Source organism: Pieris rapae, chromosome 3 (genome assembly GCF_905147795.1).
Source record: "Pieris rapae chromosome 3, ilPieRapa1.1, whole genome shotgun sequence".
NCBI lineage: Eukaryota > Metazoa > Arthropoda > Insecta > Lepidoptera > Pieridae > Pieris > Pieris rapae.
The window spans coordinates 3280380-3298941 of NC_059511.1; the positions used below are offsets into that span (position 1 = coordinate 3280380).

At 31.8% G+C, this 18562-nt stretch overlaps 1 protein-coding gene across 1 annotated transcript; it reads right to left on the reverse strand.

Annotated features, from left to right (window-relative positions):
- Positions 1–1252: 1252 nt before the first annotated feature.
- Positions 1253–18194, reverse strand: LOC110992073 (G-protein coupled receptor dmsr-1). Its single transcript, XM_022257742.2, has 7 exons — positions 18061–18194; positions 11792–12190; positions 7618–7776; positions 5692–5828; positions 4846–4948; positions 2483–3051; positions 1253–1845 (listed from the first exon to the last, which is right to left on the reverse strand). Exons 2-7 carry the CDS (start codon positions 12104–12106, stop codon positions 1824–1826), a joined length of 1305 nt encoding a protein of 434 aa, XP_022113434.2. The 5' UTR covers positions 12107–12190; positions 18061–18194; the 3' UTR covers positions 1253–1823.
- Positions 18195–18562: the final 368 nt, after the last annotated feature.

Genomic DNA, 18562 nt, shown 5'->3' on the forward strand with positions numbered 1-18562 from the left:
GAAAAAAGCCAGAGCGCAACGCTACAATCTTAAAAGTCTGTGTCGCAGAATCTCTTTCATGTATATGCTCTTTTTCTAATAGACAAGTATCAGCTGTCTATGCCTGATACACGCCGTCAACGTTTTGGGTTTAAGATAAGCAAGTTTTCTTACGTTAAATTAGGGTATACAAGCGAGGAAAGCGGGGAACGTTAAATGCGCCGTAGACATTCAGCGACCTCAGGGATGATGCACGTTGAATCAACTAGGCCAACACTACAGTGAAAGAGTTTTATCCGTCCAGTAACTTTAGAGGTTAATATAGATCAGAGTTCCCCAAACTTTTTTGTGTCGTAGACCCCTTGCCATCTTTTTCCGCGTTGGGTAGACCCCCTACTTACCTGATATTGGTTTCCTGTAAATTTTTGCAGTGTAGTGAAGTTTTGTGCTAAAAACTTAGAGTAAAAACACATGTTGATTTATTAATTGATTTTTTTGGATTTACAAGTTCAAAATGTATTTATTGCGACCACAATTTTTTTTTCACTGACGTAGACTCCTTGCAGGTTGTCATAGACCCCTAGGGGTCGATAAAGACTTTGGGAATCACTGCTGTAGATTGATCAATTAAATGTTAAATGAAGGTTCAAAATAATAACAAGTTTCCAACATACATTTATTAACAATTTTTGTAGTCTTTACATGAAATGTATTTACTACTATGAGCATTTTGTGCTTTACAATGAATCGCGTACAAGAGAAACAAGTATCATACATATTCCTTATGAACTAAGCTATTTTATCAAATATCTTAAATCTACTGAAATTACTTACTTCAATAACACGGACAGAAGCAGATGAACTTTACATAGAAGTCATATATTTCTAATATCGATCCTCAAAATCTTACTTACACATAATATAGGAGTCGATTTCACCTTTTAATTATGTATAATCACTTAAAACTAAGATTGTCGCAATAAAAACAACCAGTAAAAAATCAACTGAAACTCCCTATGGAGCTGCAACCATTACACATATAGCTATATGTTTAATGGTTGCAGCTCCATACAAACATTGTGTAAAAAAAACTTGGCGATTAAAAAGAGTGGCGGAGAGTTTATTGCTAGTTCTTCTCTTCCGTTCTACGCCCTTGATTTGAGAACTGGCAGTAAATGTATAATTAGAATCATTTAATGTCTTTTTGACGTTCATAAGTGTACATTATGTTACCTATATGCATAAATGATTTTTGTTATTATTGTTATTAATATTTTCTGCTGCGTGATTCTATCAGCACAGCGGCCATTGAAAGAAGTATATCGAAATCACACACAGGAACGTTGGGATATCGCTTTTTGCAAATAAGAACGTTGGGATATCGCATTTTGCAAATAAGATAATATTAAAAAATAAAAAAGCTACTTCCAATATTCAACATCAACAACCAAATCTTAGTTGGTAACTTTGGTTCAGATTCAGAGTCAAGAGTTACCATATAGTCTGATTCACATATATACGTCGAAAATGTATTCAATATTGACATACCAGAGTCGTAGTTCGCGTTTGTGCTTCGTAGTATCTAAATCTGCCCTCAAAAAAAAAGTCTTTTGGGCAATCAGAAAACAATTGAACTGAAATCTAGGAACCTTTTTCTAGGAAAATCTTATATTATAAGCTTATTTTGATGAGAAAAAATTAAAAAGTCTTTGGTAACAACGAGCTACATGTTTATAATTTAGAGTAATTAGTCTAAAAATAGGACGTCTGTGCATAAACAACCGCGGTGTGCGTCACACAAACTGTTGCATGACGTATGTGTGTTTCTCTTGTACGAACTTCTCTCATGGCACTGAAGTTTTGGCCCTGAAAAAAATGTTGATGTGAAAAAGATAAAGGTAATCGCATAAATCTGAAATAAATCGTTGAAACCAAGACTGATGGATTTAATAAGGTCTGTAAAATTTAATTATTATAAATTTATCATATGAATTTAAGATATTTTAGAATCAGCTTGAATGCCCCCACCTTTCAACAAAATTTATTTCTCGTGATATTCCAGGGATCTCGTCATTATATTTGTCCCTCCTTTACCCCGAGAAACGGATCCATTTTGGTCAAAATATCCGATATCGTAATCGAACATTCTAATAAACGAGAAAGAACTAGATATCCATAGTTCCTCCACGCACAATTTGAAATCGATTTTTGTTTAGTTCTTATAATTTAATTGAAGTGTTTATTTTTTAATAATATCTTCGCGTAGGTTTAGTATCCATATAAGTGAGGATCCCACTAAATTGTATTTTATAGTTCTTTTACCAATGTCAAGCGGTGGGCCGCGTATGATAGACAAGAAGGAAACAGATGGTGCATGGCAGAGCGTGGAACAGCCCAGATAGGTATAGCGGGATTTTGAGGAGGCTTTTGTCAAAAAATGTTTGAAATTAAATTAAAAGCCAAAGGTATGGTTTATTGAATACAATAAAGGAATTAAACGTACGTGTGCAATCCATCAGAGTGCGAGGGTATCGGTGGCGGCCACCTATGTAGTTGAGCTCGCCACACGAGCTGGCGAAACGTCATCCGGAACTGCCTCGACATAGAGCAATATAACACGAAGTTAATGGCCCCATTCAACAACGCCAACGCGTCCATCAATTCGCCAAATAGATCGTAGCAACGTTTAAAGAAACATCGCCCTAATGCTCCGCTCATAAGGCCCAAGATGCCTTGGGGCAGTTCTGTGACGAGAAACAAAAGCAACACGGCAACGAGCATTTTTGTAGTTCTGTTCGTTCGCTTATCCCCTTTACACTGACGCTTCGTTGCTTTGTCATTTGTACAGGCATTGTTTACGCGAATTCTCTTTTGATGCTCGTTTGCGCTGTAAACTTCCTTGATTAGCCAGAGACTGATGACTGTCAGGATACAACAAGGTAATAACTTTATTAGAACGGCGTGGACCCAAAAATTTAACTTAAACAATTGCCCTTCTTCATCTGAATCGACGTGGTATAAAATCATTGGTCCGTTTGGCTCTAATACCACGGCTGTGTGTATATCGAATACCTGTTAAAATAAAGTTGGTTAAACAACAAATAATAAAAGTACAAGATTATAAGGGCTATTAATTGCTGAACTCGCTGAAAACCTTCAATGATATTACGCAAGCTTGCTGCAACAAATTTTGATCACATGAACCCAAGCCTTTAATAAAAAATGTTATCATTTTTAAACATTTTAATTACTTACAAATACAATAAATGGCGTTTATAGCATGTTTTAGAGCCTAAACCAGTAAATACCCAACTAACAACTATTTACGAGAATGAACCTTGTGATAAAATTTTGTAGTCCCGTTTACACATCGTAGGCTCTGTGGGGGTTAGGATTTAGTAGTTACTTCTTTCGATTATTGACAGAGTTTTAAAAGAGGCATTTTGCTTAAGAAATGTAAGTAAAAACAAGTGACTGATGCTGAGCTGAGATTTGGAGAGATTTTAATAAAAATATTTAAAAATTTAATATATTAAGTAAGTAAAAAGTAAGTTAAGGATTGTAATCAAATTGTAATTCCAGGATGGGGACGATCAAAAGATTCTTATTATTTATTAAATTTATCTTTTTTTTTTCATTCTATGAAAGGAAAATTGATATCAGAAAATAGGAAATATCAATGAAAGATGCCGTTTGATTGATGTTTAGGGGAGAGAGCTCGACGGTAAAGCTTTCGCGAAATTCAATAGGTTTTTTGTAAGTTAATAGTCGTATTTTATGACGATTTTATCCGGCTCTTTCATAGATAGCAAATTAGTCTTGTCGTTTACAACTTAGTAACTTCATACCATCGTGAACACAATTTGACAGTACAACACGAATGCGTATTATTTTAAAACACTTTTATAACTTTTTTTATTAATGAATTGCTTGGATTTTCTTAATTTCACATGTATTCATATTATTATTCATAATATTATTATAGTATTTCACAAGTCTTATTTATGTTTTTCTCTTTAAAACTGTTTACATCTAACGTAAACTAAGCAATGTTGGCTTCAGCTTGCAACTCACATCCCTGAGGTCGAGCCCAAAGGGACCGACCAATGAACTTTCTATGTGCGCATTTAACATTCTAACATTCTTTGGCTGGCCTTAGACCCAAAAAGTCGACGTAGTATGTCAGGCACAGTAGGTTGATCACCTATTTGTCTGCTAGATTAAATGATCCTGAAACAGGAACAGAAATCTGAGGACCTTACCTAAAAAAGTTGAAACGCCACTGATATTTTATTTACATCTAAGGAATTATGTGATTCAAATAGTATTGAGAGGGCTGTGGCTGTCTTACGATTGGATATAATTATGTGCCAACCAATTAATTAAATAATTACCATAGACTATTTTTTGTATATCGGCCTTATAAAAGTATTTAAATATATTATATCTTGTTCTAACACTTCTATTGTAGTGAAATTTCAGCTTGTTGACTATTATTTTGATGTGCAGTAAAAGAGTTGGTTAGTTTCAAGGTAAATACACAACGTTGCGTTATAAGCTATATAAAATTACGATTTATTATTAAGTGTGTGCCTTATTATTATTGACGTACGTACGTAGGATTATTCCCGTTTGATGCGACACAATAAACTATGTGAACGTCAGGTTAATATTGCTTGAATAAAATACCGCTTCACTTGTACTTTTACTTCATATATTCAAATATTGTATGCTCCCTTGACGAACTTATAGTAATTTAAAAATTTAATATAATAGATATTTCTTTTTGATATAGAGATATATAGATAAACTATGTGGTGCATTTAATACTGATATAGATAATTAAGAAAGAGCCTAAATACTTACCATATAGGTGGGAATACAGAGGATAGGTGGTATTATAAAGCTGCTCAATATCGCTGTACTGCAACGCCTTTCTGTACACAATATGTGGCTTCTATCTGAATACCTATAGCAAAAAAACTGTTCGTCAAAACAAAATTGTAGGTAATACGTGGGTAACACTGAAAATGTTTAGAACCGCCATTATAGGCTGTGATTAGCATTGTCTTGGAAAAATTCGACACGCATTAATTAATTCTGTAATCGTCCACATAATTTAAAAAAAGGAAAAGAAACATATTTTTTTTAAGAATTGATTGTTGATATTTTTACAAGACACCAGTATATCTTGTATATATTGATTGTTGATATATCTTCTATCAACCCACGTAAGATCACAATACATATTCTATTTATAATAAGCTTTTACCCTGTTTACGGGACAAGGTTCTTGCTTAATGCAAATGGTTATTCAGTTGAAACTATAAATTCATGAAGGGGTAGATTTCCTGAGTAGAGAGATTATTTTTAAGTGCAGAACTCAGTTCTTCTCTATCTAGGTTTCAAACATTTTTACTTACGTACTTAACGAAACACTAAACTAAATTTACTGGTTTACCTACAATGATGGCAGAATTTTAGCGCTAAATACAGCTTTGCAAAGAAAGCTCCCAGTTTACGCAGTTCTAGAATCACCGTTTCTATCTACCAGGTGCCAACTTAATCTTAGAGTAGCTAATTAATAGAAAGAAGTTCTTTTATTTTACTACATTTTAAGCATTTGTTCATCTATTTTAATTTTGTCAGACGGTTCAATCTAGAGCACTGTTCAAGTAGTTTTGTGTTGCCGGAAAAATAAATAAAACTTACTTTATAGCAATATATCGCCAAACAGCCAACGAAAGTGTAAGACATATGGATGCTGTGTGGAAAATCTGCGCGAAGTGCATGTGAAATAGGAGATATGCTGCCCACTTGTATGGCATTTCACGTTGTCCAGGTAATATCTGTAAAATGTTAATTATGTATAAACTATTTATAAATAATATACAGTAGATATTTTTGTGTTTTTTCTCTGTTACTTTCTCAAACAAAAATTCCATTTGATATTAAAGTAATATGATACTAGAATTAGAAAGCTTTCTTAAATTTAATATAAATCACATTATGGCTTTTACAGGCTATTATTTCAAAATAAATTGATTCTGACACCCTCTTAGTCACAGGTCCTAACAAAGAATATCAGATATAAAATCAAAAGACGAGACGACTAATCAGTACAAAATATAATAAGAGAAAAATAATAATTGATTAGAAAACCTATATATTTTACTTTTAAAAGTTAAATGTATCATTTGACTATACATATTTCTTAAATAAATAAATCGTTTAGAATCGTAAATAAAGTATTAAATTAGTTCAATCGATGAATTATAAAAATCCGCACAATAACCAATATAAAAATTGTCATCATTTTCATGTCATATAATAAGAACATTAACATAATGTATAATAATAAGTTATTTATAATTGTTCTCTTATGGTCTAGTATAATAAGCTAGGTTGAAACTTGTCTTGATATGTTGAACTCAAATCAAATTAAAATGTATTTATTCAATTTAGATGCGACTTAAGGCATGCTTATGAATGTCAAAAACGTTTACAAAATTCGCGAAAGAGCAAAGCAACTCTGGATATAAGTTCAGAATAAACTAAAGGAATTTCTTCAAGGCGACCCGTGTAACAAATAGTTTCTTTCAAGGTGTTAAATAAAGAACCATGTTGATTTATATCCTTAGAAGATATGTCTAGACGGCGCTCTGTTACAATATTGATTGATTTATAAGTTTAAGATTTATATTTCAATGAAATGTAAGACTATTGCTATAACGTCGTACTCCGGTTTTTTGTGATTACAAGAGCAAAGAGAGCCGGAAAGTTGAAACACTCATGACATACCCTCTGCCCCAAATGGGCATTAAAAGATATTAATAGAAAAGCATGCAATTAACACTTTTTTACGACAAAGGAAAATGTCACCTGGAAACCGATACCGATATAACTATCACTCACACCGACACTTTTAAGTGAAAGTGAGCTTTTAAGAGGAATAGGTTCTATTTGGGTAAAGTTTATGTTTTTATGGGGAAATCTGTATCGATATTGACGTTTTTTTACAGTTCCGTACCATCCTCATTCCGATTTATGTCTACAAAGATAAAAAATACTGTAAAGATCCATTAAAGTAAAAATAATAATGAAATATAATAACGGAGATTTTACAATGATTTTTTTTTAAACTTCTGGACAAATTTATACTGTGGACCCTCTGTCCACAGTATAAATTTGTATGGTAATTTTAATTTATTCAAACATTTTTAATTAAAGTTCTAATTGTTTACCAACGGCGCTACAACCTCTACATAGGTTGATCAACGCACATTTCCTGAAACACAACTTTGAATTTTAGGTGTAAGTCTTCCCGATTTTCTCACGATGTTGTCTTCACCGTACAAGCCTAAATGGGCACATAGAAAATCCATTGGTACACAGCCGGGAATGATAGTCGCACTCCTAATCCACTAGATCAAAATGCTCATTTCGATACATATATTTAATGTATTTGCACCAACTATTAACAACAGCAACGTTTTAAAACTATACAAGACAAAAAAGAAAACAAGATAAAAGAATACACAAACACAATAATAATAAATACACACAAATCTACACTATCATATTTATAATACTTTATACTTGTACACTGTAATACTTTATAAATATGATCATACTCACCAAATACCTATAAATTGCGAAGGGGACATACTCCATCATAACAAACACATCAGCCACGGCGAGCCACTTGAGCAGTCTGTTGATTGGAGCCGCAGCGAGGTCACGTCTTGTCAGCACAGCCACATTCAGCGCATTTGCTAATGAACCGAAAACGCATACCTGCACAAAAATCAAGTTTCATGCTAGGAGTTCGAGCCAATAGCAATTTTCTGTCAACCTGTCCTCGCAACTTTACTTAAATAGGCCAAGGGCGGATCGAGAATCCGCGAGAGTGGGGGCCATACAGACAAAGAATGACTTTTCATATTCACTTGTGTGTTTACTTGTACACTGTAAATAACTGAACACTTAAATGACCAATTCCAATTCAGTGATTGTCGGATTTGAGATTTGTGTGAGTGAGTGAGTTCGGTTCTGTGTTTGGATTTTCTTTGTGAAATTTACTTAATTATATAGTTTTGGAATTTGCGTAACATTGTAAGGAGAATATTTTGTTTGATTTTTAATTGAGATTTTGAGCTTTATTTGAGTAATTTTCTTTGGGTAGCTTGATACATAAGGTGCACCATAGAATAGGGAGATAAATTAATGCATTTATTATTATAATTATTGTATTGTATTAATTCTCTTTACTATTAAGTTAGTGTATTTTAGAAAAAAAAAAAATATTTTCAAACCAAATACAATCATTATTTTCTGACTGTGTACATGCTCATTTTACATGTCTTAAGGAAGTCAGTACAAAAAAGGATAAAAAACCAAAACTATTTTAAAACACACACAGAGAAGAGAGTCTGCGCTCGTTTCCCAAAGCAATAGCGCGACATAAAACTAAAGTTGATTGCATAATTTACTTTGAGTGGGGTTCTAATTTTGAACTTTAACTAAATTACTTAATTTACTATGAGAAACTTTCAACTCAGTAATTGGCTTTAGGATGAAGTACATAAATCATAATATAAATTATTGGATGCTATCTACGCGCTTCATATTATGATAACTATGACAATGTCTATAACTTGTTAAGTAGCGTTTATTGCCAGTTCTTCTCTTCCGTTCTACGCCCTTGATTTGACTGGCATTAAATGTAAAATTAGAAGCATTGAATGTATATTTCTCTTTTTGACGTTCATAAGTGTACATGTAAAATTTGAGGCCCTCGGCCGCTGCTAGAGAAGAGCAGGGCGTGACGGAAGTTACTAAAAAATGAATGAAGAGGCTTTCCCAATTACTTAAAATTTTATATCATCATCTTGGTCTCCAATTCGTTGGATTCTTGCAGAACATACTAGGAAAATATATAACGAGTATACAAACTTTTGAAATTATTCAATAAGTTTTCTTGCGCTATTGATAAGTAGTCTATAAAACCAATATATCTTTGTTTGGTTTTCATTGTTCCACTTTTCTATGCTTGTAAATACAGAGACTTCCCGCAGGAAAAGCCTAGGAAACTTTATAATTCTATTTGAGTAGTGTTGGCGAGTTGGTATAAATTTTTCTATTTAAGCTTTACAAAGTATTCAACGCTATTTTAAAATCCATTCTATTGTATTCTAAAGCGCTTATAAATAGTTTTCTACTACTATGTATACTTCCTCTAGTATACATTTCTGAAAACTACTATCTTTTACATTAAAAGTTCGATTAACTTTATTTAATTAAAAAAAAAAAAATATTTTATTTTCAATCAGAAAAAATACTTCATATCGCTTTACTGTGTTTGCGAAAAATAAATTTATTTTGGACTTAGTTGTTGTTTTTTATCGAATTTGCGCATGATTTGTTATAGATGTTGCCATTTATTTTTAACATTGTGTAAGCACTTCGTCTGATAAATGTTATTTACGAGTTAATATATTTTCGTTACTCGCGTATTGGCTAAGACTAAGGTGATTTATTTTCTTGAATGTGTCACGTAAGTCGCTTGTTGGGAACTAAATAAGATAAGTATCGTCGTATAAACCAATATTCATTATTGCCGCGAATACGAAGTATTCAGGAATACGGATGTTTGTGTCCGGTTAATGAGTCTAGTCATTGCGTAAAACTTTACCCCACTACACAAATTCGAACGTGACGAGGTTACTAATGGTCGATATATAAGTGTAATATGTAAAGGACTTGCCCCGTGCTTCAACTTTCAGTAAATACAGAACGCGGGTCCATTTGATGCGGCTCCATCACAGGGAATCCTAGTGTGGGGGCCAGTGGACTCTACTTTATCGAAACATTTCTGTATATTGTGTCTAATAAAGTTCTTTCTTTCTTTCTTGATGTGCTTAAGTTATCAGGACGTAAATGCTTTCAAAACACGTTTATTGTGTGAGTCTTCGATAAAAATGGAATCTGAATACACAAATTATACAACAAATACACAGCTACTATTATCTGCCATGTCTTGTCGTCCAACATCGAAGAGCCAGACATATTCCACGAATCATTATCTAGTTTCTATTCCGTAATGAGAACCATATTTATTATTAGCTCTTAGTCATAAAAATAATTTTTATACAATACGTAAGTTTCTAAACCTGTATGGCTCCTGATAACCAAATCTCTAATTAGAAATATACAGTTAGTATATGAGTTCTAACTTAAAATATAAAGTGCCTACAGAAAAGAAGTGATATAAACAAATTTAAATAAGGAATTCTATTTATAACGTGAACCAGGTTCAAACATAAATGCAATGTCACACAATGCAGATGTAATATTTAAGCTTCAGATAGTGTGATGTAGCACGCACAGTTTGCAACCAATTGAAGAACGAATATGGTTTAGGTTTTATATATTTAGGTCCTATAAGTTTACATTTTAAGATAATAAAAACATAAACACAGCATGTTTAATATTGCCTCTGGTATAAGGAATAGTATTAGGATAAGCAAAACGATAATTTAAGAAATGAAATATTAAAGCAAATTTCATAAATTACAAGTTAGTAATTATTATAATACGTTTCCATAAAAAAATAACATTATCTTTCGACCTTGATTAAATAATCACGAAATGTTCAAAAATCTAATTTTAGTAAGACGGTATTTAGAAAAGTCAACTGAATTGTTTTTCAGTATGCGCTTCTTACATATTTATGTGTTTATCGACGACTAAACACAGACAGAATATCTAACATTCTCCAAGACAACCTTGTCATTCCTGTCAATGTCAGGATGACGTTAATATGTAACGGTCGAAATAGTTTAAAAATCATTTGATATTTAATAGTAATTGTAAATTTTTAGATTTTGTGCTCTTCCATACAGATAACTATAAACTGTCAGTCCATTAAATAATTGCTCTGTTTCAGAACATTATCTCTTTATTAGGTCAAAAATTTCGTCATCATAAACAAACAAATAACAGGCTAATTGATGTCGATATCACTTACAGACTCGTTACGAGCATATACAAACAAGTCGATGTTTACAGTCGATCATTAAGAAATTGACTCTTAAAGATATTGTTAAAATATATACATAATACGCTACATACATAGTCTTTATAATATAAATCATGTTTATAGCTAAAACGTACTTTACTTATGGGTACATTTATTTACATAATGTATAGCGCCATTTACATAGACACAGTAAATAGAACCTTGTGAAAGTGTTCTTCTTTTAAATAGTTCAATTATACTTTTCAGCAGAATCACATAACTCGTAATTCTAAATACTTTCAAAATATTATATTATTTACTTATTTTTTTATATACACAACTAAAGGATAACAATAGAATCCCTAAATAAATTTTCCCATTTAGGTAGTAATATTAAACTCACATCTCCTGAAATCTCCTCTCTTTGAGCTTATAAAGAAAATCCTTTTAATCTCAATTTCATAAAACAAGACTCGTTCAATGCATATTATTTAATTTTTATTAACCATAACCGAGCCATAAAGTACGGCAAAGTTGTAAAAAGCGTCTGAAATTGCGACGTTATATAATGATATTGTACTATCTGTGTTAAATACAAAGAGTAGGAGGAGTAGGTAGTAGTATAAGCGAAATTGTTCATTATTTGTGTTTCCTTTAGCATAAGACGCTTTTTTACATAAAACTTTTAAATACTGTGGTTTGTGTAAATTATTTTTAGCGAGATTGGAATTGTAATATCATGTATGTTAAAATATGCTAAAACCTGTTTAATACAAAATAAATTATACTCACAATTAGGCTTATGTATCCGTGTATGCTATTGTAAGCAAGGACAAGATCTCTGAAATTACCATCGCAATAATTACACAACGGCTCTGAGTTCTTTGTTAGGTTCAATTTTGTCCGCCATCCGTCTACCAATTTCACCAATGTCCCAAAATCTATATCCTGATTGTGCCTCGTGGACCGGTCCTTCAGTGCTGATAAAAATTGAGAGACATTTATACTTTTATTCCCACCAGGGCTCTCAGTTGCGAACAACACTTCCTCGAACAAATTCGTCAAAGCCTGCGTAATATTTGATGTGTTATTTTCTTCATAAGCCATTTTTCTTCAATAAGTATTCATGGCTTTGGCTCGGAGAATATGTTTGAGCTCGGCTCACTTACGTAAAATGATCCCGCCTGAGTGCTGCAAAGGAAAATTGCTTCAGTTTCTTGTTTAAGAGATTTTGACAAACAAGTTGTTTGTCAGCCTCGAGGTACTTTTTTAAGTATGTTGAGGCTTTTAAACCAAACATGAATTTTAAAATAAAACCTTACATATGTTATCTTTATTTACTTGTCATATATCCCTTTATGAACTTACGATATGATAAATTAATAAATTAGATAATAGTCCGGTCCCACTGAGTCTTTGGTCAAGCCTCACTGTTCTAGCTGTAGTAGACACGCAACTAAGTATTATTGAGTTTGGAAACAATAATTGTATACATACAAAATTAAAATATTTCAAATATTTAATAAAGCCATTACTGCTCAATGTCAAATATTTTATTTGAAATATTTGTTGATGTTAACAAATTGTAAATGTGAAAAATAAAGGCTTCATTCAGTCATGTCAAAGCTTTTCTACCCGAGTAAATAGAGGTTGCGTAAATGTTTTTCATCGGAAGCTGTTATTTCTCATGTCTGTATGTATAAGTGAACGATAAATCAGATCATATTTAAATTATTTTTTACATCATTGTAATATCGCTCAGTGGTATACTATGAAAATGTAAAAAGCGCAATTTATAGAAAAAATAGAACAGATGAAATGAACTAATGCTATCAACGAATCCAAAGAATGCACTATACGATACAGTTAAACATACTCCGTGAACAAATTAGGCGTATGCCCGAGAAAAGAATAAAATTCATTATTTTGTCTGATGTCATGTATATGACATGACGTCAGAGAAGCAAAACATATACGAACAAAAGTTTCTTATTTTTTTTATTTATAGCCTTATATCAGAATACAAAATATATACATTATAGCTATTGGTTTTGTTAATCAACGATAACTGATTCTGTGGGCAAAGGCCTCCCCCCGAAACAAAACTTTAATACTCGTGAAATAAATTGAGAGAAGAAGTTCTTGTAAAAGCTAAATAAAGCAAAAATGTAATTTAGAAAGAAATATGGAAGTAACTATTATGTTTATCTTTTTTTCTTCTGTCTGTTATGTGTTTTTCATAAGCTGGGAACTCTAACACAAATATTTTTTACTTAAAAGGGTTCCGAAATCTCACCCATTGTATTGTTATAATGAATAAACACATTTTTCGTTCTACTCGTGTGAATTACCAATACCAACTATTAACGACATTAAATTTTAACTGGTTTACTTCTTTTTTGTCATTTCTTTATTAAATTTAGTTAGTTAGTTTAGTTAATTTACTGCAGATATGTATCATAACTAAGGTATGTATTCAAAATAAAATAACTAATGAGTTTCCTAATTCTACTAGAGCTCCCAATCAGTTAATTTTCATTAGGATAAGTAATTATACTTGATCAAGTGTTATTTATTTTTTATGGATCAATAAAACATTATACTTGGTTATAAAGTAATAATTACCGACCCATAAAGTTTGTTAGGGTCACAGTGAGAAGTTATCACCGACTCTTACGCTATTCCACTGAAATATTAAAAAAACTAAAAGTAATTTCAAATTTACTTTAATTTATTTATGTCCAAGCACCAAGATTGAAATCCTAAGTCGTTTTCTAAGCATGTAGCTAAAGTTTATATGTAGATGTCGCAGCCAACTAGCTTAATTAGCCGTTCAATTAACAGCCTAGCCTTTTAATTAAACATCGCCGTTAAACCAACGGCCTGAAAGATATTCAGTCGTAGCGTTTGTTACAACATTTTATAAACAGGCTAGCTAATGCTTGGGCCATTCGTACGATAGATTCATTATTTGACAGAAATAACAAAGATGTAATACAAAATATTTCTTTCAAATTAAATTGCTTGATTCAAATTCACATTATATAGTCACTACTGTTTTTCGTTGCGGTTTGCCGACGTCATATTAACTGTTTGAAGAGATTTGTGTCGAGAGCAGGCTAGGCAAGTACTTGGAACGACATCGATCCAAGTAATTTGCCTAGCTGTTTAATCAATTGGCTCAATATCTTTCAGACCGCTAGTTAAACGGCTAGGCTGTTAATTGAACGGCTAATAAAAAAAATAAAAGGACAGGGAGCGATGGAACTTTCTCCCTTCGGAGGCCAAGACACAGTTTTCGTCTCAGGGCCACTCCGCGGTACTCCGCTGGCCCTATATAAATAAATATAATTTTTCAATTCGGACAAGCTAGCAATTATGTCGCACGAGTAGTAAAATGAGACAGGGATTGTGGCAAATGTGTAGACACCGCAAATATAAACCAAGTTTAGTTCATATTATAACGTGAGTTCACAGACATATTTTATGGATTTTGTATCTATATACATATTGCAATAATTGTATACAATAGCAGTAGTCAATATATAATATATTGCTTTAAGTAATAAGTACTGGTAGTAAGTAATTTTATTGACAATACAGTATACAGTATCTACAATTTTCTTAACCTACAAAGTAATAATAAAAATAATCAAAAATTATTAAAAAGAAAATCAAATCAAATTTATAAAGTTTGGTCCCTGTGGCAATCTACCGCTGTATTACGATACTTATTCCTTGAGCCAGGAACGTGCCAGCTCTGGGGTCACCAGTGTCTACTAGGAGCCAACTTAAATCTTTATCGACCCAAGAGTAGTCTACCCTAAAGGGTATCGAAAATCGAAAGCCTTATAGTGTTGTTGTTATTTTCTACCCGCTCTATGGCCGCCCCAGCTTATTGCTTGTCCGAAGGAAGTCAAACGGGTAAACGTGTTCACACAAGTATCAGTACTAGTTGTTTTAATTTCGTAATTATAAGCTGAAAGCTTTCTACATAGTATCAGTGATTCTAATCGGGTCTGAAACTTCATTAGAGATAGCGATACCGACTTTGATGTGTTTGTATGCAATTGAAATCTAGTAAATAATAATCTTTATTTTCTTACAAAGCTTTATACATGATAAAGATGGAAAATTATTGTTTATGTGAGACTGCCTGCTAAAGGCTAGAGCACCTGTGTTACAGATCATCAGGCCTCCACCACTTCGGATCGACAAAAGATTATAAATAATAGAGAATAGACAATTATGGTTATAGTACGTTGTAACGTTAACAAAAAGAAGTAAATTTGTAGACATATCTATCACAGTATATTTTAAAGAAACCACATGGGGTATGTGAATGTGTGTGTGTAATAGTTCAATTTAAATAATAGCTTCATGAATGGTACAAAAATACTTGCTTAATATTAAATAGTGTTTTTTGAAGAGAAACACATCTGTTTGCATATTTAATCAAGCTGTCTAAACATAATCCTACATTGCCCCGAGGACTTGCTCTTTAACATGGAATCAGAATGTACAGGTAAACAATTGTTTTGTAAGCAGAAATCTCATCTAAAGCTCATTTAATGAGTTCTACCGTACAAAGATTAATTCCTCTTCTAATTACGACTGATTTAATTACAAGTAGTTTAACTTTGGTAGTGCTGCGGTCAATTTAATTTACAAGGATTTACGGATGACTGATACCAATGTTAGCTTATACCGATCGAAGGACAAATAAATACATATATTATTTCTATTGATAGGTTACAAAAAATACACACTTTTCTACCTGCAAATAAAGTGTTCTAGGATAATCTTTGCTGAGTAATATTTAGGTCTACGGTAGTGTGAATTTAAATAAATTTAAATGTAAATTATAATCGAACACTTTAAAGTGATTGACATCCCTTCAAAGTGTTCGATTATAATTGCGATATTAGAGTATATTTTTTACAAAATGTAAAATCATAATATGCGGTGAATTACATTGGCAAATATGCTGGAAAAAAGAAATATAAAAATAGGACTGTCCCATGTCACAGAAATAAGATATGACACAAAGCTAAGAAGCTCCACAAGGATTACAAAGGCAAATATCATTTAACATTACACAGACATTTCCGTTTAGTCCAAGCTTCTTAAATTTTGGATAGAAATCAATTTATATATTTCTCAAGTATGAATATTCTTTTGATAAAAATTCATAAGGTTAACTTGCCACTATGTATTATTACTACGTTTGATGTCTTTTATCAGTAAGTAATGCAATCCGCTACGTTAAATTGTTGTATTGTATACACGTCCCACTACACGTAAGCGATAAATTACATCTTTTTATTACTCAAACACTGCCGTAACCGCGTACTGAATGAATAAACAGAGTATTCACAGCTTTTTACAAAAATATTTAAATTATTACGCCATGTAAGTTTGTACATGGCCCTATCTACGTTTGTACATAACTTACAAATATATGTTGAGTATAGGAATTATGTTATGAAACTGATTCATCGGAATGTTTTTCAAAAAACATACCACAGAAATGGAGAAACATAACTTACACAATTCATCAAATATTAAACTATTACTTGTAATGTTTTTAGACAAAAACCACAACAGTGTTTATTTAGCTTCACTCAGTACATTACCTACTAATATAGAATGATTTACTGTTAATCTTAAGAAAATTTGCAAATGAATACCAAAAAAATTATTATGTCGTAATATGGTAATGGATCGACTCTTATACACTATTAATATTTAGCTCCGATATTTTACGTCTTGTAATACCACAAATAAATTACCTAGACTGCCTGTCGGCTGTCTTGTTTAGAAATCGTATTTCTTAAGGGTTTCTATAGCCTTTTTGTATCGTATCTTTTTCAATAAGTATCTATTGAAAATCATATTGCTTATCCGAAAATATCTTAATATTTCTTTTTTGGTTAAGAAGCTATTTTCACAAATACGGAATAAATGTTATGATATAAATGTTAAGGTTTTGAATTCAATTCGGTGAAATATTTACTTCAGACACAAGAGGATGATTAGCTACTATAGGCCATTAGGCATGCATTATATGAGGCACATTTTTTATATATATTAGCTACTATATAAAAAATAGGCCTCATTTACCTTTGAGGGACACAGATTAACAAATAGTAAATAATCAAAATGTAAATTATATCAATTCAATCGTAAAAAGATGGAAGATATTACAAACAGCAAACAGTCAAATAGAGGAAATTACGCAATCATCAATTGTACTCAATAATGCCCGGCGAAGAATAGTTTTATCACGTAGACTTCAATCAACATTGAAATAAAGCATAATTGTGACCAGAAAATCTAACCTTTATATGAAAAGAAAGAAATACAACTCAAACTCAATGTTGAAGATGAAGTTATCATATTAATTTTTATTATGAAGTTTGCCTCGAAAGTGTATGCACTTGCCTCAACTCAATAAATTGTATACATATATATATGTACCAGGCATTGCAGTATTTTTCTGAGACTACTAGTAATATATCTATAAAACTATAAGATAACATTTGTTATATAATGTTGTTTGTTAGATGTATTTCAACGTAATTATTAAAAAAACTGATGATACTTCAACAGGAACTGTCAAAATATTTCTTCTAATATATTTCCTCTACTAACTAACATAGTAAGGTTTATCTCGTACAAGCACATTACATAATTATAGCTGAAATATAAAGTGTATGCTGTCACTTGGTTTAATAAAGTGAAAGTAATAACAATTATTTCTAGTAGCTTTAAAGCTATTTTTATTTTTTCAATGATCACTCAATATTTTCTTTACTCATATAGTAAATTTTGACATAACATTTATTCATTAGCTCCCGATGTATATAACACGTGTTACTTACGCATTACTTAAATCTGCTCTTAGTGTGTATAAATTAATTACTTATTAATACACTTAATATACATCATGAGACCTCCACTAAGGATTATATATAATTAATTTACTTATATATCTGTGTCTCTCCATAATTAAATAGATACTGATATCACAATCCTATCTTCAACACATAAAAACTCACCATTATTGTTTAAATCCATTTGCTTTGAATCACAACACCAAAATAAACATGTGAAGATCGCGGGTCATGAAAATTTTCCCGCCCTTTCACGCTGTCCGATAGTCTGTCTCGAACTGAGAAACATTCGTACTTGTTACGCGCGCCATTTCAGATATTCGGATGGCTCAAATTCTATGTAATTTGTGCGCAATTAATCAATTTGTTGGGAAAAGGGAAGTTTAGGATGTTATGGTTAACCATTTCAGTGTAAACGATAATGGTTTTGTTTGAATAAAGTGTATTTTGGAGTATACGTTGCAGTTGTTAGATATATACTGTATATATTGTGACCATTATGTGTTACGAATTGCGGGCTTTGCGCCTTCAAAGCGTTACTGAGAAGTATGTATTTCTTTCTATCAAAATCTAATGAAAAAAAACAATAATAATGTATTTATTTAAAGGTTTAATACTTTATCTTATTAATCATAATTCCATCAGGCATATTATTGTATCTTTAACA